General features: G+C 41.8%; 1 protein-coding gene and 1 non-coding gene across 24 annotated transcripts in view; both read left to right on the top strand.

Moving 5' to 3' along the window:
• Positions 1-24,965, top strand: part of DLGAP1 (DLG associated protein 1) — an 882,341-nt gene that overhangs the window by 729,167 nt on the left and 128,209 nt on the right. For 9 of the 23 annotated variants that reach the window (XM_075993630.1, XM_012745939.3, XM_075993631.1 and 6 more), the window contains one exon: positions 14,489-14,518. The exons of 11 other annotated variants lie outside the window; for them this stretch is intronic. In XM_075993630.1, the coding sequence (XP_075849745.1) occupies positions 14,489-14,518 (30 nt within the window). Of the gene's footprint in view, positions 1-14,488; positions 14,519-15,426; positions 15,460-24,965 lie in introns of all 23 variants that reach the window. 3 more of the 23 variants (XM_020282327.2, XM_012745935.3, XM_012745931.3) reach the window with 1 other exon arrangement.
• On the top strand, positions 18,151-18,257 carry LOC142861755 (U6 spliceosomal RNA). The gene has a single exon (XR_012912909.1). It is a non-coding gene; the product is annotated as a U6 spliceosomal RNA (small nuclear RNA).

Here is a 24,965-nt window from a genome sequence, read left to right as displayed (position 1 = left end):
GTGCCGGCCTCTGATCTTGGTCTTTAAAGGATTATTCTTGTTGCTCTGCTGGGAATAAACTATATGGGGACAAGGGTAAAAGCAACTATAATTATTTCTTTAAAATAAATTATTGAAAAATGGAATTACTTCATCCAGACTATATTAGTTTAGGTTCTCTTGAAGATTATGCTCCCATCATTTGAGTAAATATGGAAGAAAATATCTGTTTAAAAAGCTCTTGGGAGCCAGGCTCGGAGGTTCACACCTATAATCCTAGCACTTTAGGAGGTCAAGGTGGGAGGATTGCTTGAGCCCAAGAGTTCAAGGCTGCAGTGAGCTATGATCATGCCACTGTACTCGTACACAGCATGGATGACAGCAAAACCTTGTCTCTAAAAAAATAAAATGAAACAAAAATAAATGTTAAAATAATAAAATTTTTTAAAAAGCTCTTGGGAAGTACAAGTTCAAAATCTCTTTTCTACCTTTATTAAAACAACTGGCTTCATCTCACACTTAAATAATCATCGCCCATGGCATGGTTGTCATTTCTACTCAAGTGCAGCCATGAGGCAGGTAAACATGAATTGCCAATTCAGAGTTGGGTGGAATTAATAATTCCTTCCCTTTATTTAACAAGCATTTACTGAGCTCTCACAGTGTGCCAGGAACCAGGTTCCTCCTGAGGACACGGCAATAACACTGACCCAGCCTCTGCCCTGACTTCAAAGAGCAGATAATCTGAGACCTTCTTTTTTTGGTAATGTTTATGCATATAATCTTTACAGTTGCTACAAGTGCTATAAAAAGAGAGATATTAGGGTATCATGATCCTAGAGTAACCATGAGCTGTGTGATCAGGGAAAATACATTGCCTCTTCTCAGAGGCAATGTATTTTCCTTGAATTCCCAGTAAGGGAACAGCAAAGAGCAAAGGCCAGAGGCAGGAATGAGAACAAAAAAGTGAAGTAACCAAAAGAATGTTCCAGTAGCTAGAACGCAGAGATTGGCAGGGGAGAGAAGGAGGGAGAAGCAATCAGAGTGGTCCAAGACAAAACTAAAAGTAATAGGGCTCACTCAGGCAACCCGAAATGTTGTAAACCACATTAAGGATTTTGTAAGTTTTGCGAAGAGCAATGGGAGGCTATTGAACAGTTCCAATCAAGAGTCGAGCAGCTTAACCTCTTCATTTTTTTCTTAATAAGGTAAACTAAAATAAAACAGATTGACCTTGATCTCAGTTTGCTTAGTTATGGAAAAGTTAATGTTAGATGATTTATCGATCAAAGAAAGTATTATACATTTTGCTTACAGGACAGTTGGCAAATATTAATTTCAGGGTATGGTTAATACAAGCGTGTAGAATCAGAATTGTGATTTACACTTAGAGACATTAATATTGCTTAGAAATTTCTCATAAAGATAATAATACTACAATATCATGCTTCATTGTGCTTGTAGAAAACATACCCTTGAATTTTCACTTTTAGGCTTCGAGAATGTCAATCACCATTCTTGCATATCCTTTGCCAAATGAAAATGAAAACCTCTGAGATTAATGTATTTCTGCAGAGTGGATATTGCACTCGTGTAAAGATTTAGCTGACAACTACCAAAAAAAGAACTGGGGGGATAAATGGGGGAAACAGCTGTCCAGGAAGTTGTCAGTTGCCAGGTTGTCTTGGAATGCTGTGAAATTCCCAGGAAGTCAGAGTGCACTCTGCCAGCCCCATGTGGCTCATTGATGATTGTATGCCTTTTGAAATTGCATTAGAGGGCTCAATTTTCTAGTCTATTCTTCTCTTAGAAAAGAATATGTACTTCTAGGCTCCCATAGGATGTATAATTTTGCACCATTGTTAGTGGTTATTGGCACCATTTACCTCTCTAGTCATCCAGCTATTCCATTGTGCGTAAGTCTGAAGGTGCCTTGTACACGTTTAAAATGCACTCCCAGTTATACTTCAGAAGTTAGTTAAAATGATCCCCACTTTGATCATCTTCTTCCAACAATAAAAAATTTTAGCTTTTTAAACAATATACACTTTTTCTATCATATGTGCAAGATTTAAACATGGAGTGTAAAATAAGAAAAATATCTAGAAGGTTTGAAACCCTAAAAGTGGTCTGCTTTGTCTTGTTTTAAAGACCAAGATTGTACAATTCATTTTTATTTAATAGATACTTGTCTAGGCTGGGCGTGGTGGCTCACACCTGTCATTCAGGTACTTTGGGAGGGCAAGGCAGGAGGATTGCTTGAGCGCAGGAGTTTGAGGTTGCTGTGAGCTATGATGACACCATTGTACTCTAGCCTGAGAGACAGAGCGAGATCCTATTTCAAAAATTAAAAAAAAAAAAAAAACTTATCTAGCACTTGTATTTGTCAGCCTTTGTTCAAAGATATTCTACAAATATTAGCACATCGAATTGTACATGGAGCCCCATTTTCTTTCTGATTTATGGTGGATTTATTTGCCATACCCGCTCCAACAGAGAATGTCCTGGCACAAAGTGCCAAGCTAGTTCTAAGGACCTGAGCAGAGATTTAGCACAGTGGAGCCCAATATTTGGCCAAAGGCACAGAGGAAAGTCTGGGAGATAAAAATTTTCCTCTACCCTTTTAGGTTGAGTGTTTGGGGGAGGCTAAAAATTTAACTTACACAAGATTAACAGGAGAAAAGACATTTTTATTCATGTAAGTACAGGAGTTCACAGAAAAAGATGACTCAAGAAGGTGCTTACGATTTGGGGCTTATATGCCATCTTAATAGGGGAAAGAGAGGGAAAGAAGGGCTCTTAAGGAAAAACAAATTCAAAATTACATTTAAGAAAGATAATGGGCCTGTAGGAGAATAGATGGGAGATATTAAAGTTTTGTGACAATTCTTGTTCAGATGTGTTTCGGGCTTCTCTCTGGTGATAAAGTCAATCTTCCCTGGTTGCAGAAACTCTAGGGGAAGAGATTTATGTCAATTGAGTTCTTTTGGGAGGCTCTGCTTTTAGGCAGATAAGGGAGTTCAGAAAAGAGCCTATTCTCAAATGCTTTCAGCTCAAAATCATGTTCATGTCACAGTGAGGTATTCCGAGCTCCTTTAAAATGAAACAGGGCCATGGAAGAGTGCCCTTGACTTCCGCTCCTAGCTGTGTTCCACCTCTGGCCTGGCCCCGGGGGTAGAGCTCTGCCCTGCAATGGGACGGATGGGCCCTGTCTGGCCCCGAGATACTCCCAGAGGTCCCGTTACTGGAGTCAGAACGGCCAATGGCAGCAGAGGTCAAGCGCAGTCTTCTCCGGTTCCTTTCGAAAGAGTCCAGGACGTGCTACCGCTCCGGACACTGCCAGGCTCCACGCCGGTCTCGCTGGGGACAGACGACCGGGTCCCACCCCACTTTCACTTTCCATCGGAGGCAGAGGCGCGGAGGCGCAGAGAGGCCCGGGCTACCTGCACGGTGCCCACTGCTGCGAAGTCAGGGAAGGTTTCACAGCACAGGCGACGTCTGAGGTGGCCCTGAAAATAGGTGTGCGGCAGCCGCCACTCACGTGACCACTCCTACGAGGAAAACCCGGCAGATTTGACTCCGACCAATTTCTTTCCAGAGCTCCTCGATCAGCTCAGGAGATTCCACCGAGGATGGACAAGGAAAGGATTCTTAATTTCAAATTTTTATTCCATGTCTTATCAAACCGGGTCTAGATTTGAGGTTTAGAGCTATTATTTTCCGACCCTGCGCCGTGAGACAGGTTCCTCCAGGTAGAGTGAAACCGGAAGCTGCGCCGTTCCCCTGCTCGGTTGTTCCTCGGGCTTTACACGTGGCGGAGCAACTGCGGCCCCCGAACGCCAGGGGGCAGTGCGGCTTCACCGAGGAATCACACGAGCCCAGGGCCTCGGGTTTGGTTTTGTTTTGCTTTTGGTTTTTTTGACTAACAACGTTCACAGCATCCTGGTGCAAAGGTGACATCTTTTATCAAAAGAGAGTTCCGCTGAGAAAAAAGGTTTACAAATCCTTTCTTTGCCCTCAAAAGTGCCTTTCTGAATTTGTGCACGGCTGGAAGTTTTGCAACATTATTTACAAAAGATTTACTTTTCATTTTTTTCTTCATGCAGCTGCCTGGTCCTTCCTGGCGGCTTTCCTAGGTCTTTCTGCCTAACCAACCCAGCTAACCTGAATCACATCGTTAGGACTCTGTTGCGTCCCTTACCCAGCCACGGGGCTGCCTTCCTTCGGTGCCCACTCAGTGCTTCCAGCTGCCTCTGCGGTTGGAGCTGTGGCTCCCATTAAGGTAATTCCAGCCCAGGCCTGTGTTTTGTTTCCAGCCCAGCAGCCGCCAGGTGTCTGCCCTCCCTTAACCTCCAAGGATGAGAGATCAAAGGTGTGCCTACATCTGCCTCCTGCCCAGCTCTTTAATCTGCTGCATGTTCAAAAAGACAAATGCAGTATTGTGTGCTCAGGGAGGGAGGACGAATCATGGAAGTGGAAATGGGCAGGATCTCAGAGTGTGAACTTGCTAAAATGATATGGGTTAAATGGAAATCCTCCTTTCTCCAGCTGGAACTCTGCTAGACCCATTTAATGAAATACTGTACCCAGACCCATTTGGAGGCCACTGCTCAGAGAAATATCATAAAGTAAAAGAAATTACTTTTAAAATTATCAAATGGAAATTATTATAAGGGCATTTATAGATACCTGGATTTATTTCACTAACAGCAACAATAACAAACTGACCTTTGAGTCAAGCACAAACATTTTAAGAAAGTTTCTTTCTAGGCTGAGTGTGGTGGCTCACACCTGTAATCCCAGCACTTTGGGAGGCTGAGGCAGGAGGATCACTTGAACCTAGGAGGTTAAAGCTGCAGTGAGCTATTTATTATGCTGCTGCACTCCAGCTTGGGAAACAGAACGAGATCCTGTCTCTAAAAAGACCTTTAAGACTATTTCCACGGGAGCATTTATTTTCCATATCCACAGGGCTAACTAGATAAGGGAATGCATTTTTAAACAATAGGAATACAGATTAGGTATTAAGAAAACAATTCTAAGAGCAGTGGTTTGGGGAGGTACAGCATTTTCCTAGCTATCGGGACTTGTGATGAAGCAGTTCTTTCTTCCAGTTTTAGATGAAAGGTTAAGGTGGGGAAAAGCTCATGATCTAGCAATAAGTTATTCCTAAACTTAAATTTAGAAATACTTTAAACAATTCCAGCGCCCACAATTTTTTCTAGACTCCCAGGAAAGCACCTATTTCCACCGAAGACATAAATGTGAGCAGGCACTGATTGCTCTTTTCTCTCTGCATTCCTGTGCCCACGCACACCCAGGGGCTCCTGTACGATTCCTCTTCCCCAGAGATGATGAAAAGGAGCGTTAGCAACTCTAGTTGCACTTAGCTGCCTTCCCACACAAGAGCGACGCAGGAGCAGAGGCCTCATATTAAGTCACACTGTCTTTCCCCAGCTACAATGGCTGGGAATCCAAATTTTCACAATGTGTAAAGAGAAGAATAGTGGCACAGTTATTAAAAGCTATGGTGAGAATGGAGTCCTTATCAGCTGCATCAAATATTCCATTCATCTACTTAACAAATATTTATTCAGCACTTACTATGTCCAGACATGGTGCTGAGCTCGGGGAATTCACTGATGATCAAAAAGTCTTGCTCTTTGTTCTCATGGAGTTTACAATCTAGAGGTGGAGACTGGTACTAATCAAATAATCACAGAGATATTTGCGCTGAAAGAAAGAAGCACGGTTCTTGTGGGAGACTCTGCTGTAACCAAGGGACTGATCTAGAGGCGGGGGAGAACTTCCCTGAGAAAATCCTCATAAGCTAAGAAAGAGGTGAAGGATCGAGAGGAGTGAGGACGGCATGTTCTGATGCTGAAAGGGTGTGGCTAGAGCACAGAGAGCTAAGGGACAGGGCACATGTGAAGTTAGAAAATTTCACAGCTAACTATGTCACTTATCTTTGTGACATACCATTTTACCCCAAAGTATAGCAGCTTTAAAACAATCATTTTATTATACCCTATGATTTTGAGTCAAGAATTTAGGCAGGGTTCAGCTAGGTGATTCTTCTGCTTTGCATTCATCTAGAAGTTGGTGTATTAGTCAAAGTTCTCCAGAGAAACAGAACCTATGTATAGAACAGAACAAACATATGTACACACATGTGTGTATTAGAAAGAATTGACTCATATGATTAAGGAGGCTGAGAATTTCCAAGTTCTTCAGTCAGCAAGCAACCCAGCAAGGAGATCCAGTCCAAGTCCATCCAAGTCCAAAGGCAGGAGAAGACCAATGTCCCAGTAGTCAGAGAGAATTCTTTCTTACCCAGCTTTTTAATTCTACTCAGGACTCAACTGATCTGATGAGGCCCACACACATAACAGAGGACAATCTGCTCTACTCAGTCTACTGATTCAAATGTTAACCACATCTAGAAACACCTTCACAGACACACCCAGAGTAATGTTTGACCAAACACCTGGGTACCCCATGGTGCAGCCAAGTTGACACACAAACTAACCATCACAGTTGGGCTGGTCTAGAGAGTCCAAAGTGGCATTACTCACATGCCTGGCACCTTGGTTTCAATGGCTGAGAGTGTGAGCTCAGCTGTAACTATTGATCAGAGCACCTGTAAGTGGCACCTCTAGCCTTGCAGCTTCTTACATTTCAGCTCAGAGCTCCCGGAGGAAGTTCCAAGAGACAAGAAGTCTTAAGATCTTAAGGTCTGGGCAGAGCAACGTCTCCACCATGTTCTGTCAGCCAAAATCACAGAGCCCACCAGGATCAAGGGGAATGACAGAAATGACACCTCTCAAAGAGAAGGGTTTCAAATAACTTGTGGCTATCTTTAGCCACGGTTCATCTTCTGGACACAAATCATTCACATTTTCTGAGAACAAAATATACCCACTCCCTCTAAAAGACCTAAAAAATCTGATCCCAAGCTCAAGCTTGAGATCCGAGTTCTCACTAAATAAGGTTCAGATGCTGATGGGGCTCCTTTGATGCTGTTGTCTAGTACCATTTCCCTTGAGATGAAGATCTGTGAACTAAAAAGAAGAGATATCTGCCTCAGCTACCCCCAACACACACTGATGATACAGGCATGGGATAAATGCCCTGGATACTTCTGCTCCAATAGTGGAAGAACCGGCACATGCCAGGCATTGCCTTAGCAATTCTGAAACCCACGTGTTGCCAGTTCCTTGATTGGAGGACCCTGTCCTGCTCCCTAGAAATGATCCTCTGCAGCTCTTGGCTTCTCCAGACTCTTGTTGCACCTTCTGAATGATCCTTTCTCCATAGGAAGTAACACCTGCAGCTGAATAATCTTCTTGGCTTATTTCCTGCCCATAGAAGTTTGGGGGCCCTAAGGACTCTTTGCACTTTCAACTCTCTCTGCTCACTTTGTCCAAGCTGATAACACGTCCACTTACACACTTCTCTTGTAATCTTTGTGGGTGTGGGAGTGAGGAGAAACTTCTCCTTCACCCCAGGAGAGTCACTGAAAGATCAACTCAGTAAGGCAAATTAATAACAGAAAGAGATTATAAATGTATTTACTATGAACAGGGGGAGAATCACAGAGTGATTACCCAATATCCCAGTGGGGTCTAGAAGTTTCTATACCCTCATTTTAGAGGGGCGGGGGAGATGAGGAATATAGGTAATTCTGTTGAAAGGCAGTAAGTGGTTGCTGAAGAGGATGAATAGATACTTGGGAGAATGAATGGATGGGGGGAGGGAAACAGATTGACTTGTAAATGATTCTCTTTGGTAACTGAATTAACCTGAGAGACAAGTATTATCCTTAAATGGCTTGGGCCAGGTCTGGTTGCATTCTTCATCTTCTTTCCTGCAATATATTGTGATAACTGGGAGGGGAAAGGCAGTCAATTGTTCTTTCTGATGGGGCTGGTTTTATGCAGATAGAGGGAAAGCCCCTTCCAATGCCTGTTGATCTCTAAGGGCCTTTAATTCAAAACACCCTTTATACCCAGGAGTCATATTTTGGGGTGAAATGTCCTGAGCTCCTTCATGGGCTTCCTGTGAACCTTATTAAAGTTCATTCTATTAAACAAAACACACATCCACAATTCTCTTCAAGATAAGCCCTTCTTTGGTCCCCAGCTCAGAATCAGGGTACCAGGAGACAATACCCTTAGGATTCTTCAAAGCCTTTTTGCCTACTTTAGAAACTCTATGGGGCACACGCTTAAATATTTCTGAAGTCATAAAAAAGGTTTTGCAGCCATGCCCTAGGAATGTGGAACCAATTTTTGTTTTGTTTTTTTTCTAAGCAACAAGTTCTAGTTCTTTACGTTTTCTCTAAATTTTACTTGAAAACTGGATAGTACTTTTTTGACTTATCTTTCTCTGCCTGCACCTTATTGTGTGTACCTTTAAAAAAAAAAAAAACTTGGCACTCTAAGCATTCTGCCTGGAAGTTTCCGTAGTAAAATCCATGGGTTCATTAGGTACCTTTTCTATTTTCCACATTACTGTAGGTGATAATGTTGCCAAACTCTCTGCCACTACATCAAAAGAGTCACCTTTTCTCCAGCCTCCAGTGACAGTTTTCTGTCCTCCCAGGCTCCACCAACAGTCTCCTCAAGGCCTTATGGCTCTGCCCTCTGCCTAACCTTGAAGCCTAGGCTCAGCCAGGGTTTCATCAGAGCATCTGCACGTGGCCTCTCTGTCACAGTGTCAGGGCGGTCCACGAAAACCCACCTGTTTTGCTTATCCCGCTCCTAAATTGAGCAGCTATTAATACAGCTGATGAGGTGATTTGGGGACATACTTCTGATTGGCTGACTACTATGTAAATGAGGTGACTTTGGGGACATACTTCTGATTGGCGGACTACTATGTAAATGAGGTGACTTTGGGGACATACTTCTGATTGGCGGACTACTATGTAAATGAGGTGACTTTGTGAAAACTTGCCATTGGCTAACTGTAACCCCCAAAAAGTTATAAAACTAAAAGAAGGCCAGGCGCGGTGGCTCACGCCTATGCTCCTAGCACTCTGGGAGGCTGAGGTGGGCGGATTGCTTGAGGTCAGCAGTTCGAAACCAACCTGAGCAAGAGCGAGACCCCGTCTCTACTAAAAATAGAAAGAAATTAATTGGCCAACTAATATATATAGAAAAAATTAGCCAGGCATGGTGGCGCATGCCTGTAGTCCCAGCTACTCGGGAGGCTGAGGCAGCAGGATTGCTTGAGCCCAGGAGATTGAGGTTGCTGTGAGCTAGGCTGATGCCAGGGCACTCACTCTACCCTGGGGAACAAAGCCAAACTCTGTCTCAAAAAAAAAAAGAAAAGAAAAGAAAATGAAAAAGGGGTGCTCAGAGTTTGGTGGCAGACATCCCCCTCTGAGCCCGCCGGCGAAACAAAGCTGACTCCCAACTCTCCGTGTGCTGCTCGGGTTTTTCTTCGGCCAAGAGCTGTTCACACCTGCTGGAACAACAGCAGTCCCCGACTTCTAACTTGGCAGGGCAGGGTTCCCAGGGGAGTGGTCCCCGAGACAAGAGGACTGGCCACAGAACCGGGAGACAGTATCGCTTCCTCCACACTCTAATAGTCAAGCAGTCACAGAGTGTACCCGGACTCAAGGATGGGGGACACAGCCTCTACCTCTCTACAGGAGGAATTTTGCTATAGGTGACACCATGAAGGGCTTTGCAGGTCACCTCAAGGCTTAATTGATCTTTATCTTAAGAATTTGAGGGATATCACATGACCTTTTAAAAAGGCCACTCTCGCTGCAGTATAGGAATGAATTAGAAGGACATGGGCTGGGTGCGGTGGCTCACGCCTGCCATGCTAGCACTCTGGGAGTCAAGGCGGGAGGATCGCTCCTTGAGCTCAGGAGTTCTAGACCAGCCTGAGTCCTGAGCGAGAGTGAGAACCCATCTCTTGTAAAAATTAGCCAGCTGTGGTGGCGCACACCTGTAGTCCCAGCTATTTGGGAGGCTGAGGCAGGAGGATCACTTGAGCCCAGGAGTTTGAGGTTGCTGTGAGGTTAATGCCACGGCACTCTAGCCCCAGCAACAGAGAGAGACTCTGTCTCAAAAAAAAAAAAAAGAAGGATATTAAAAACTGAATGATTATTTTTTTAGTTTGTCTTTCTTTGTACCCTATCATACAGATTCCTGTGGACATTCCTATAATAATTTGGCCCAGGGTGATAACAATAGAGACAAGAGAAGTGTGGATTCCAGAGATATTTCGATATAAAATTAATTAGTTAATATCCCTTGAAGTCCATTTAGAGCATAATCTTGCCTCCAGGTAATCAAAAAACCTACCTCTCAGAGACCCCTGAAATATCTACTGTGACTTATGTATACTCACTCTATACATAGATCTTTACTAACCTTTATAAAGCCCAGCTTCTGAATAGAAATAGACAGTGGTCAATGTAATGAAATCTGAGTGCTCTGCTCAGTAACAGCCACAGTTAAAATAACACATTTGAGGCCAGGCACGGTGGCTCACGCCTGTAATCCTAGCACTCTGGGAGGCCGAGGCGGGCGGATTGCTCAAGGTCAGGAGTTCGAAACCAGCCTGAGCAAGAGCAAGACCCCATCTCTACTAAAAAAATAGAAAGAAATTAGCTGGACAACTAAAAATATATAGAAAAAATTAGCCAGGCATGGTGGTGCATGCCTGTAGTCCCAGATACTTGGGAATCTGAGGCAGGAGGATCACTTGAAACCAGGAGTTTGAGGTTGCTGTGAGCTAGGTTGACACCACGGCACTCTAGCCCAGGCAACAGAATGAGACTCTGTCTCAAAAAAAAAAAAAAAAAAGTAAAATCTGAGTAAAGAAAAGGACCTGGCTGCAGAAAGAGTTAGCAATTTAATAGAGAGAATTCAAGCCAGACGGAGCAGCAAGTACACTAGCCTGGGGCAGAAAGGAGCTAGCTTTGCAAAGCAGAGAACATGTGTCTGTAGCATCTTGAATAAGAGAGAAAGTCACGTGAGATGAAGGAGAAGAACTAGGGAAATAGGCAGGGATATATCATGTAGGGTCTTGTTGGCCAGAGTTAAAAATTCACTTAGCATTTCAACATGAGTTGTCATTGGAAGGGCTTAGTGAGCCTTAGTCATTCACACTTTAGCATGAATTATTTTAACCTGATTTTTTCTCCTATGAATTATTTTAGGTCAGTTGAAATTAATCCTTAGGTGAAAGTGGTAGGAAAGAGGGTAGAATAATTGTGGAACCGGAGAACTGTTGCAGAAAACCCACCTGGCTCAGGATTGGCGCTGGCTTGTGGGAGATCATGGAAATAGTCTGAACAAATCACCTCAAGCTTAGAAATGTTGCTACATTAAAGATACTGAGTTCAGAGAAAAAGGTTGGATTTCTTTTTCTTTCTCTTTTGTTTTCAATTTTATTTCACACACATCTGTAGACTGTGAAGAAGTAAATGGGGGGGGGTCCACTGTGTGTGTGTGTGTGTGTATACATATATACGTATTATGGCTTACCCAGAATTCCAGGCAATGTCAATGTCGGCTGCTCACCAGATAATGTCCATGGTGTGTCCTGGGAGTCAGCAGTGCTACGTGTAGCTTTTTAACATCAACATCAATCACTTCGTAAATCTTCAAATTTTTCAAAAATATTCATATTTTAAGATACCTTTTCCTCTCATTCTACAATTTTGTGTATCATGGTAATATAAGCTATATAACCAGACTTAGATCATTCTAGATTTTCTCTATAACACAGTTACTTCCCAATGTAAAGGCCTAACCAAGTATAGAGAAAAAATTTGATTTGGGGCTTAAAGATGTAAGAAAAGCTCATATGGAGCTAGTGAATAAAATGTTTTTATTAGGGTAATGTTTATAATTAGAGTTTTAAAGTCAGGCTTTTGTTTGTATTTGAACTTACCTTTCTTCCCCAACTCAATAAATGCATTATTGGGCTCCCCTCCCCCACCATCCCTATCTTCTATAAGAATCTGTTTGGATTTTCTTGTTTTTTTTACAAAGAGCCTGTTTTTACACACTGATTAGAGCACATTGTTGTCTTTTCATTTGAATGACATTTGCTGACACCATGATTATACACAAACATGAATGTGCCTAAAATAAATTAATATTCCACGGTTTGAAAAGATGAGATCATTGCTTAATCAGCCAATTATTTGTACCTGACTTTGCCTCTTGCTTTAGTTGCTTGACCAAAAGAATATCAAATCCATTTATGATGTGTTCTTAGTTAATTGTCAATGACTAGTATTTCCAAGGCGATGTATGTATAGTGTATTTTTGCAATGACAGGTATATGAGAGTTTGAAATGACCGGCAAAATAATAGTAAATACTAAGCTTACTCTCATTTGGCCTGTTCAAATTATAACCCCTTTTATGAACACCTCAGAAAGTACTCTGAAGTTTAAGATTTTCTTCTTTGTGTCTGAATGGAAAGAAACTTCAGGTATAACAGTGGTGCCCTAAAGCCAGTCCATACCAGCCTACAAGAGCCAGTTGTTACAATTTCAGGAATTTTATAAGCCTATTATTACAAATTATATAAACTTACAATAAAATAAATTATACCGAAACAAAAGTAATAGATACTTAAAACTCATCAGTTCCTAATGGTTTGACTACAGTTTACCATCCATATCCCTGAGATTATGCACACTGACTGTCCCTATAAGGGGGAAGTGCCACATGCTGGTGGGGACCACTGTGCATCTCTCCCCAGCTCCACACTCAGTGGTGAAGAGGTCACCATCCGGGTATTGACATTGCGTTGAAGCTGAAAGAGGTTTTAATTTAATGAAAAGAATTCATATGAAGGCGAAAACTAATTTAAGAGTAGATCACATAAAAGATGTAATGACAATAAATTTATCGGGGAAAGAGCAGACCGGGATGCAACTGGATACGTTATTTTGTCCAATTGTTGTTGAACTGCTGGCTGCAGATACAAGACTTTGTCCAAAATCAACAGAAGCACTCTCTGAGAATCAATTCACTATATGGAATTTGCCACAAAGAATACTGTATGGCAAGGCATGGTAGCTCACACCTGTAATCCTAGCACTCTGGGAGGCCAAGGTGGAAGGATTGCTTAAGGTCAGAAGTTCGAGACGAACCTAAGCAAGAGCGAGACCTCATCTCTACTAAAAATGGAAAAAATTAGCCGAGCAACTAAAAATAGAAACAAAAAATTAGCCAGGTGTGGTGGCGTGCACCTGTAGTCTCAGCTACTCAGGAGGCTGAGACAGAAGGGTTGCCTGAGCCCAGGAGTTCGAGGCCGCTGTGAGCTATGATGACACCATTGTACTCTACTCAGAGCAACAGAGTGTGACTCGGTCTCAAAAAAAAAAAAAAAAAAGATACTGTATTTCCTTGTGATGTGTAAATTATATGCTACATATCCTTTATATCAGCAAAATTTATAATAAATATGTGTACATATATAAGAATACTTTCTCCCCTGGAGAAGTCCTTGTTCAGTGCTGGCTCAGACATCTCTGGCCCTGCAGGAAAGATGAAATTCAATAGGAAACTTAAAAACAGCTTTATCAGAAAGACATACTGGAGAGCAAGTTTGTCCCTTTGTGAACATCATCTGTTAAAACCAGTATGTTCATGCCAACACCAATTTGATTGACCAGTATTGAAATTGTAGTTCAATTTCCATTTTTAAATGGAAACTCCTCCAGTTTGAAAGAGAACCAGACATTCAACCAAATGAAACTGCAGACATTTTTGTTCAGCCTAAAGGATCATGACTACCACACTGGGATTAGGGAATATTACTTATTTATAACGATGACTTACAAAAAAATACGTCTTAAGTCAAATGATCATACCAGGTCTAATTTGTCTTAGTTTAGTATTTTCACCTTTAGATTCACCAAAAAGGCACATGAATCTCAGTCAAGGATATTGACTTGCTTCGTGAACAACTCCGCATGCTCAGACAGCCTGTTCACTCTCTGTCCTGCAGGGAGCTGAAAGCTGAACCCATCAGACCAAAGAAAGGGCCCTGGTCCCACCCCCCTCGAGAAGACAGTTGCCAGACCACACCATGGTTTTGAACCACCTGTTATATATATCTCAGCAGCAGCTCTGTCCCAGCATGCACGAATTGATCTCTATACAGTACTCACTAGGAAGGGCCACTCCCCTGTGTCCTATTGTGTGAAGTTTTATAGATCCATAATCCGGCTTAATTTATATACAGAAATAGTCACTCAGACAGACTTAGCCTTTGTCTCATCCAAAAACACGTATGATTCCATATCTAGTGAAAACTTCCCCCAAAGTCTTTTAGTGGGAGACATGAAGACACCCATGAGGTCTAATCAGAACTAAAACATATTTTATTTTTGAAGTTGATGTTTGTTAAGTTCTTGAAATGCCCTCAGAAAACCCAGGTCTGAAGCATGTGTGTGTTATGAAAAGACCGGAAAAGGTCATTTGGGTCCATTACATAACTGCCACTTTCTGTTTTTATTCAAGGTGTCATAAAACTGAGTTCTGCAGTTGAAGGTATGTTTTTTACAACCACGAAATCAATGATGTTTTGCTTAAAGGTCGCACAGCGTGGCTTGTAGCTAGAAAGCTTCTGTGGCCGTGGTGTTGGATGCCATGTTCGAGTTGCCAGCTATTGCCATCCCATCCGTGTCTCTCCTCGTTCTGGTCATTTTATGCCGCAAGTCTCTCGGGGCCCCCCGCAAGTGGCGTTAACACCAACCTCAGAGGGCAGCTCTCGGAGAGAGCAAATGTGTGTCTTTCTATTTCCTGGTGCAACTGCTGCAGATCTGTGCTCCTCCGAGAGTCTTTAGACCTCCCGGGGTCTTTAGCAGCCTTATCTGAGCTGGACACTGAGCCTTGTCAGGAACCTTTGCCCAGATCTTTCAGCAGGGCCTTGTCTAGAATGTCCTTTATCCCAACACACCAGGCATGTTTGCCCAGGAAGTATGTGGGCATGAAAAGTCGTTAAAGCTTCCTGATGTGAAAACGAGATGCTTAAGTCATTCGCCAACTCATGGTGGGTTCTTTCTGGGCAGTGTGATCACCACCACAAGGTGTGAAGCCCAATTCGCATTAGCCTTGTCCCCACGGGTGAGTGGCAGGGCCCTCAGTGACGCACTCAGGAGGCCGCTAAGAAAAAGAAAGATTTAAGGAACGTACAAAATAGACAATACGGCAGACTGTTTTGCCAAGTAGCCCCCAAGAATGTTAAAAATACCTCATTGCCTGAAATAATTCATTGGTTATGGCTGTAAAATTGATCTCCTTAAGCCCATAGGAGCTTTGCAATGTGAAAGCAGAGAATATGTAGTTTTCTCTTTTTGTGAGTTTCTGTGTTTGTTTCGGGGCTGTGTGTGTGTGTTCTTGTTTACTGAGAGTTTGTCGGTCATGCTTTGGGGATTTCTTTGTCCTCACTTAATCAGGGAGGCTGCCTGGAAGAAGTGGTGGGCTTTCAGGTGAGTTTTCCAACTTGCAAGGAGATGGGGCTTGACGAATGGGCAGTGCATGGATGCGGGGAGTGGACAAAACGCAGGAGGGGTTGGGATGGGGAGGCCATTGGCTTGACTTGCTACGGGATTCCGTGGGCTGGAGTTTGAAAGTTGGGAGTTGAGAGAGGAACTCAGTTATGTGCCCACGGGACTGGCAAATCCAAGGCTGGACTCTGTCCTTTTTGTAGATCTAGCGTCGTCCCATTTCATAAAAGCGAGTGGAAAAGGCAGTATTTCTGACAGTTGGGGGAGGTACGATGCTACTCCAAGGCAAGGACAGGGAAAAGGTGCAGGCAGTGGTGTCTTAGGGTTGAGAGAGAAAGACATTCCCGCCTTAAGGAGGAAGTACCTGAGTCAGGCCTCGGCTAGGCCAAGCAGAAGCCCACGTCCCCTCTCCACATCAAAATGGTATTTTATTGAAGGACTTCCCACGTTCCTCCCTGCCCAACAAGATATAAGAGACACAGAAACAAAATCAAGCAGCACCAGGAGAACGATCTGGCCTGCAGAGACTCTCAGTAGCAACTGGAGCTCTGAGTTTCAGTTAATTATCTGTAGAAACACAGATAACAGTGGGTTCACTCTGGGCTGTTTTGATGTTTTATCAAGGGATGGCTTTGAAGTCACAGCTTTACGTTGCCTACTTGGCTTACGCACAATATTGCACTTGTCACAAAAGGATGGAGAGACAAAGCACAAATTTTTTAAAAAGTCAGAAAGCCAAGAGAACATTAGGTAATTTTAGAACCACTGTTCTGCTGGAGGTTACTCCTGGCTGGCATGGCCTATCTGAGCCCCCAAAACAGGGTTCTGTCTCCAGAGAAAGATGAGAGTTGGAGGAAAATGAGGACAGGAAGCAAAGTGACTCCCTGGGGCTTGCCTGGCAGCCTTGACCCCCCTCTGCGTCCCTGGGGGTCACAGGAAGTTCTCTGGAGGGGCCGTAGGTACCAGAGGGCAGGCCCACTTCGACTGCTGCTTGAGCCTCTTTGGGGCAGCTTATTGGCTGAGGGCTGTAGAAGCTTGAAGGCTTGGGAGCATGCTGTGTTGTCACCGTGTTAGAATATGTGTGCACAGGGGTGATTTGGGGTGCGGTTGTTGGGCAGGGTGTGTGTATTCCATGCATGCATTCTCGGTGCATCTAGAATGTGAGGCTCTTACAAGCATGCTCAGTGGAACGTGTGTCGGACACTCTCTCTTGATGAGAAATCGAACTTCAGCTGGCGGTTCCTCTGACCGTGACCGCTTAGCTAATGACTATACTTGCTGTTTTCCACCTGTTGAAGGAATTCCAGGCCACTTCATACAACTTACCATGTCAAAGAACATGCAAATCAGTGGAGGGGGGTCCTTTTCTTTAAAAGTGACTCTGTTCTGGATTATCCTAGAACTCTGAAAATAGCATTAATATTTTAGATAGGTTCTCTTTTTCTTTTTAAGGAAAAAACAATTGTCAAAGTCATAAGAGAAAAACCAACAGAGATTCAGTTTGCCACTTCCTGCCAGTGTGTCTGTCCCTTCTCCTTATCCGAGGCAGGGTGCCCTCTTCAGCACTCTGCAGCTTCATGTCAGCTTTTTAAATCAGCAGAAGGAACCATTCTATGTCACTGCGATGGTAAGGTTAAAGTGAAATGTCCTTTCCAAGACTTAAACAGAAACGACATCAATGCTTTGATTATTTCACAATGAAGGAAGATATTTGAACAAGAAAAAAAAAAAAAACAAGTTCGAGAGAAATAACTGCAGAGTTTTTTCAATAATACTGATGAATTCTCACCTTTAATTTTAGACTGACAATCCTGAACTCTTAGAAAATTGGGATAAGAGAGAAACATCCAACAATTTAGAGGGAAAAGAGATAGTTGGGACAATGACAAGGGAGAAAAACCATCTGTAGCAAGAATTCTGTAAGACAATCTGACAATCCTCTTGAAAGGGATCTTTTCCGGTGAAATTGGAGCGGGAGAAGTAGGGGGCGCATGTTTCTACCAGAAGGAGCAACAAGAAATGAGAGCACAGGTCCCGGAAGAGCTGAGTCATGCCTGAGTCAGAACTGCTCCGGTATTTTATAGGCAGCTATTTCTTTCCGGGGAGGGCGGCTGCAGCCCCCGCCGGAAGCTCTTTGGTGTGTTCAGACATGTGGGGCACGGGGAGTTCCAGCAGGCAGGGGCCTGGGGGACAAGATGAGACAGCTGCGGAGAAAGGCTGCTACAGACCTGTGCCACTCACTGACAGCCAGGGCGGGCTCCGTGATGAGACTTGCCTCCAAGACGGCTTGTTTACACCCTGTAGGCTAGAATCCCAAGCACAAAAGTGACATTAAATTCTTTTGAAAGCCCGCACGGAAAAATGAAGTTTGGCTTCTTTGGCAAAGTTTCCATGTCTTTAATAATAGAAACAGCTGAGCCATTCTGAAGAAATGGATAGATGAAATGACTAGCCAAGCTCCCGCCCACTTTTGGTGGCCTCCTGTGTAGAGACTCAGGGAGTTCCAGTTTGCAAAGTGCAACATGTGAGTGTTAACTGCAAAACCTCATGTGTCTCCATAAATGGGCAGCTTAGATTTTATAAGCAAAAGCTTCCCTGGACATGTGGATTATCCCTTTTCCTCTTTTCTTCTTGTCACTTCATTACATTTAAATATTTTAAAAGTAACATAAGGTGCTTGCTTTGGCAGCACATATACTAAAATTGGAACGATAGAGAGGAGATTAGCATGGCCCCTGAACAAGGATGACACACAAATTTGTGAAGCGTTCCATAAGAAAAAAAAAATTAAAAGTTACTTATGACTCAGCATAATGACTCATGAGCCACAATCCCCAACAGAGCAGGGACTGGGAACTATTGTCATATCCAAGGTGGGACTTTCTACAGCCTCATGACCTCTGCCCGAGCAGATGGAAGGACTCCTCAAGAACAGAAAAAATAAAATAATTAAAAGCTTGGCTCAGTCTTCATTCCCACTTCCAAAACTTACGGCACCCGCAGCTTCATGTCTGTAATATAATATAATATAATATAATATAATATAATCCATAAAAATATGAGCTGTTTTCCATGATGAAGCTCTGACATGACTTCACATTTCTGTTAGGGACTGAGATATTCATTTGCTTTGCTTAAGAAAGCCTATTTTCCATAACAGGGTGTGTGACATATCCAAAAATACCCCAAAGGGATTTTAGGTTCTAGGAATATTCCAAATGCATTGATGTCATTCCCTCCATAGATGAATTTTGTTCTTGGCATTGTGACTTTCTGTTTTTTGAGTAAAGCCATATGTTCAGTGTGTCAGGGTAGATTGTGGCAAATCCATTAACAAACAAACAGCTGATGGACCTACTTAGAGTGCTAAATTGCGAATGAAATTTCAACATTTTTAGTCCTGGAAATTGAAATGTCTTTACAGACCTTCGAGTCAGAGAGCTGACAGAGATAGGGTAAGGCTGTATCCCGGGAAGGAATCTTCCACTTCCTCTAGCATGAAAGGCAGCAGTGTGTCAGGAATATAAAACAGAACATTGTAGAAACTGAAAACAAGACTCAAGAAACTTATTTCCAGCTGGACGCAGTGGCTCATGTCTGTAATCCTAGCACTCTGGGAGGCCAAGTCGGGCGGATTGCTCGAGGTCAGGAGTTCGAAACCAGCCTGAGCAAGAGTGAGACCCCATCTCTACTATAAATAGAAAGAAATTAATTGGCCAACTAATATATATAGAAAAAAATTAGCCGGGCATGGTGACGAATGCCTGTAGTCCCAGCTACTTGGGAGGCTGAGGCAGGAGGATTGCTTAAGCCCAGGAGTTTGAGGTTGCTGTGAGCTAGGCTGATGCCACGGCACTCACTCTAGCTTGGGCAACAAAGTGAAACTCTGTCTCAAAGAAAAAAAAACAAAACTTATCCAGACCTCCTTGGAAGGGTAATGTAGAAGCTGGATCACCCTATTACACAGATGAATGTTCTCTTTTCACATGTATGTTGCAGAGATTTGTCGTTATACTTTTGGGGAAATATACCTACTAAATAGTAATGTCCCTGAGAGCATTAAGAATTTATCAAATAGCTTCCTAAGACTAGGACCCTCCTGAAATGGCAAAGATGGAGACATGTGACCCAGAAACTAAAAGAAGATGGTTCAAAAGAATAATTTCAAGGTTCACCTAATTCATTCATAGGCTTTCTTGATTGTCTTCACGTTAGATATAGTTAACCTCATATGACCAACCACTGGCCATATTTCAGAGCTCTCTCACATTCTTTTTTTTTGTTTTAAGTTTCTTTTTTCCCCTTCCTTCCTTCCCTCTCCATCTTCTACCCTATCCCCCATCTCTATTTCTGCACATTGTAGAAGAAAGCATGTGGCGCCTAATTTAGGCAACAGAAAGCCAACCACTCCCTGACAAGTCTGGCAGGTAACCACCATTTACTTCCATGTCCTCAACAATGAAATGGGAACCTCTATTTCTTAGGGCAACTGCAGAGACTAAAAAAGATGATAGATGTAAAAATTAACACAGCATATGGAACACAGTAGATGCTCAATAAGCTCTTTTTCCCTTCTTCCACCTTTCCTCTTTCTCTGTTGAACTCCTTGCACCCCTCCCTTTTTCCAGTGTTGATTGGTAGCACACCACTCAAAGTTGCATTATAGACAAAGCCATAGACACAGCCAGCATAAATCCTTGCTTCTCCACTTTCAGAGAACTTACATGGAAGAGGCTCCTTGTATCAGATTGAGTTCCCTGATCACCTCACCCGGAGCCATGATATCTCTATGCAGTAGGGAGCAGCTACCCAAGTGAAGATAATACCAGGGGCCAGTCACACCCCCAATTCAGAGTGTTCAAATCAGATGGGAGTGTCCCCCTACCCATTCTTCTAGTCCTGGGAGGTGGGAAGAGAGGAAAGGCTTTCAGGCTGGTACAACAAACAGAGTGCTAGTTAAAGACTGATTTCATCAATATTAATAATGCTTTATTACAAAGGAGTTTATCCTTGCACAATGTTTCTGAGTAAGCCATTTGTTACCACTCATCAAGAATATGGAAGTTTTTGTGGAAAGAGTAAGGAGGGAATGGGTAAATTCACACCTAACAAGTACAATGCACACTATCTGGGGGATGGACACACTTATAACTTTGACCCAATCTGTACAAGAGCAATTCATGTAGCCAAAACATTTGTACCCGTGTAATAGTCTGAAAAAAAAAAAAGAATATGAAAAGTTTTTGAATAAAAAGAACTACAGTGAATATCTAGAGACCAACCTTCCATAAATCTTTGAACTTTATAGCCAAAAACTAATAAAATCTGTGCTGAACAAGCAGCCTTGAGCATCTAGCAACAAAATACCATAACCCAGAAGACAGTTTGCATCCAAAGCACCATAACCTACCTCTGCCATCCTCCCTGGGGCAAGAAATAGAAATGTATACGTCACAGACAAGCTGCAAAGGATAATCTGCCACTTTTAGTCACTGATATATTTTCCCTCCTTTCTTCTTGTTTTTTTTTTTTTTTTTAGAGTATAAGTTTCAATATCTGTGTGCTTGTTTTTATTAATATTATTTTGGCAGTCTACTGGAAGTTGTCCATGTAAACAAAGCTCTTGCTCTAAAATAACAACCAACTCTATTAAGTTGCATTAAAAGGCAGTTTTTAAGGACAATGGTCTAATATGGTAGTCTTTGAAGCCTAGTCAATAGTGATATCAAAGCCACCTTCAGTATTTAAATACCAAATTTAGAAAATGACCTTTACGTTTTGGAGCGAAAATTATAGTCTGGCCTTCCTATTAATTTTGGAACATGCCATAATTTAGACAACTGCTGAAATCATGTAATGTGATTTGGACTTTGAACCTGGAAATCACACCCTCTTAACTTATCCATCACACCCATTAAAATTAACTGTAAAATAATTTTGGGGTTGATTTTGCTTGCATTTGGTATTCAGCTAAGATGCTTATAGATCTAAATATTGCCACAGCTGTATATACGGCAGTTTTGTTGAAGCCCTTGATGCTTTAAGTTGAAAGAGTATACATTATGATTTCTGTTTAGTTTCACTGAAGGAAAAGCCAAAGTGTTTTTATACTAATGTGTCGATGAAATGCAAAATCAAATGCCGGGTCCTAAAGTTTTAGGGATATGAAATGTTTTGGAAATACAGATCTTCAGGTATTTCCTAGATTTAACCAACATGCATGCTTAGTTAAAGACAGAAAACAATGAGGTCCATCTTTGTTGAGTACAGTGTTTCTTGAACATATGCCTGTGAAGAGATAGAAAAGCAAATTTAATTTCCTTTTAAGCTTTCTATATCCCACTGTTAATGGTATAGATGGCCTCCTCAATATGAAGTCCTAAAATTGTGTTCAGACACATTATATTGGAAGAAAGTAAGAATATTATGAAGGACATTCCCAGGTTCAAACTCCTTAGCCATAACTTACTGAGTGTGTTGTAATCTGAAGCAAGTTACTGTCTCTGAGCCACACTTTCCTCCTCTATAAAAAGGGGTTAAAGCCACTTAGCACTCTAGATGTTCGAGAGGCTTAAATAAAATGAGGTAATGTTAAAATATTAATACCTATTAAACTGTGTAGCATATAGGCAGTCAATATATTTTAGATGTTTATGTTTATTTATAGTTTTGTTTATTTTTATTACTTTGGCTCAAAAACTGAATTATAAAAAAGTCCTTAAGTTGTTATTTTTGTTTGATGCTATTTTATACATGTTTAAGAATAATCATCATGTGTCTAAGTAATTATCAATTTGCTTTTATGAAATTTAATATGATTTTAGTACACATAGTCTAATGCAAGTCTAACGAGGTTAATACAATCAAAATCACTTAAAAATGATTAGAATTTCTCTAAATATCCTTTTCTTGGCTATTTTTTTTATCTGGTTATTGTTTTGGTTTTAGGTTTAGAATGTTTTTATTTCTCTTTCCTTGGTTTTTGTTTGTTTGTTAGTTTATTGAGGCAGAGTCTTGCTCTGTTGCCAGGGCTAGGGTGCAGTGGTGTTCTCATAGGTCAAAGCACCTAAACTCCTAGGCTCAAGCAATCCTCCCACCTAAACCTCCTAAAATGCTAGGATGACAGGCATGAGCCACCATACCCAGCCTCCTTTTTTTTTTTTTTTAATATTGTACTACTATAGCAAATGACATCAAATTAAAAATAGAACATTTAAAAAGTAGCAACATAGAATGATTTAGGGCATAAATCATTCAGCCTTTCTCAATATTGTAGCTCATACAGAGTATTTGTAAGGCACCCAAGGTAAAGGATTCAGGCTGCTTAAGGTCCATGGCAAGAGAAATGGAAAGACTATTTCCAAACATGACATACTATACTTTATTACTTTGTTCTTATTAATATATTTATTTATGAAAAAAAAATAATGGGGCCAGGCTCAATGGCTCACACCTGTCATCCCAGCACTTTGGGAGGCTGGGGTGAGAGGATCACTTGAAGCCAGGAGTTTGAGATCAGCCTGAGCAATATAGTGAGACCCCTCCCCCATCTCTAGAAAAAATAAAAAACTAGCAGGGGGTGGTGGTGCACACCTGTAGTTCTAGCTATCCAGAGACTGAGGCAGGAGGATCCTTTGAGCATAGAAATTTAAGATTACAGTGAGCTATGATCATGTCACTGCAGTCTAGCCTGGGTGACAGTGAGATCCTGTCTCAAGAAAAAAAAATTAAGGGATGTAGTTATTAAATGCCTAAACATTAGTCCTAGGCCATGGGGATAGAAAGATGAACCAGCTATGGTTCTGCTGGCTAGAGAAGGTAGCACATATGTAAACAGATAATCATAATTTACTATAATAAATGCAATAGCTGGAATGTATAAAAGGAATTCCATGGACATAGAAGTCAGCCTAGGAACTCTGCCTGGGTGGAGCAGAAGGGATACCCCAATGAGGATGTCTCGGTCTTTCAGGGCATACAGAAGGCAACAAGGAAGAGCAGGTGTGTCTCACTGAGGGGAACAGAGGGATGAAAAATGCCTGGCACCTCCAGAGTCAGATGTGACTCTAGGCCCAAAGGGGAAACAGCCAGGCATGAAGTTGGCAATGCAGGCTGGAAATACATTTTCGAGGTTCCTATAGGCACTAAATACCCATAAAGAGATTTTATTTTACTTATTTTTAGTATTAATTTCATTATTTAAACAAGAAAACATATTCCCATAGCTCAAAAATCAAGATACAGGGGGAAAACTGCATTGCCTTAATACTCAGTTCAGGTCCCCTTAACAGATAATCCACCATTATCAGTTTTCTTTTTTCTGTACATATATATATACACTTTTTGCATATTTAAATATGAATATGTATTTTACAAAGGATAATACATTGTATATACTATCATACAACTTGCTTTTTTTTCACTTAACAGTATGTCTTGATAATATTTTTGTATTTCCATAGAGAACTTCCTAGTTGTTTTGCAGCTATAATACCTAGCATTCTACTATATGGATATAGCATAATTTAACCGATTTCTTCTTTGCCACACATTTAGATTGGTCCCAATATTTTGCTATTTCAAACAGGCTTTAATAAATAATATTGTATACATATAATTTTTTTCCAGAATGTCTTCAGGATAAGTCCATGAAGTGGAGTTACTGGGCCAAAGGTTATATTAAGGAGGTGAGGTTTGCTGCAGTAACAGCTCTCAAATCTCAGTGGGTAAACACAGCAAAAGCATTCCAACTCCTATACGTGCTCCATGAAGGTTGGCAGAAGGTGTCTGCTCCACACAGTCCCTCAGAGACCCAGGTTGCCAGAGGCCTGCACCCTCTAGAACCCACAGCCCTCACATCCCTGCAGCAGGAAAGAGAGACACAGCCTTGCCCCAAAAGTGACAACCATGAGTTCCACTCGTGTTTTATTGACTAAAACTAATCATGTGGCCCTGCCAAACTTTAGGAAGGCAGAAAAGTACAGTTTTTTTGTTTCTGGCAGGAGGAGAGAGTACAATATGAGTGAGGACTAATTATATCTATTACAAAGGGTGCGTGCTTTTTTAATTCACAAAATTCTGCCAAATTGGGTTTTCCCAGTAGACACCACAAGAAGTGCCACCAGCACTATTCCAGAGTACCTCTTTCTCTACAGTGTCACCAACATACTCTTCTTTCAAACTTTTGGGGTTTGCAATACTCTTATCATGAGTGATGTTGAACTTATGTTTGAGTCCCTTGTATTTCCTTTTTTTATTTTTATTTTTATTTTTTTTGAGACAGAGTCTTACTTTGTTGCCCAAGCTAGAGTGAGTGCTGTGGCGTCAGCCTGGCTCACAGCAACCTCAAACTCCTGGGCTCAAGCGATCCTTCTGCCTCAGCCTCCCGAGTAGCTGGGACTACAGGCATGCACCACCATGCCCAGCTAGTTTTTTTTTTTTTCCTATATATATTAGTTGGCCAATTAATTTCTTTCTATTTATAGTAG

This window comes from Microcebus murinus, chromosome 17, assembly GCF_040939455.1.
Source record: "Microcebus murinus isolate Inina chromosome 17, M.murinus_Inina_mat1.0, whole genome shotgun sequence".
In the NCBI taxonomy this organism is placed as follows: Eukaryota; Metazoa; Chordata; class Mammalia; order Primates; family Cheirogaleidae; genus Microcebus; species Microcebus murinus.
The sequence above is the reverse complement of the archived record's forward strand: the minus strand, read 5'-3'. Positions and strand labels throughout refer to the sequence as shown.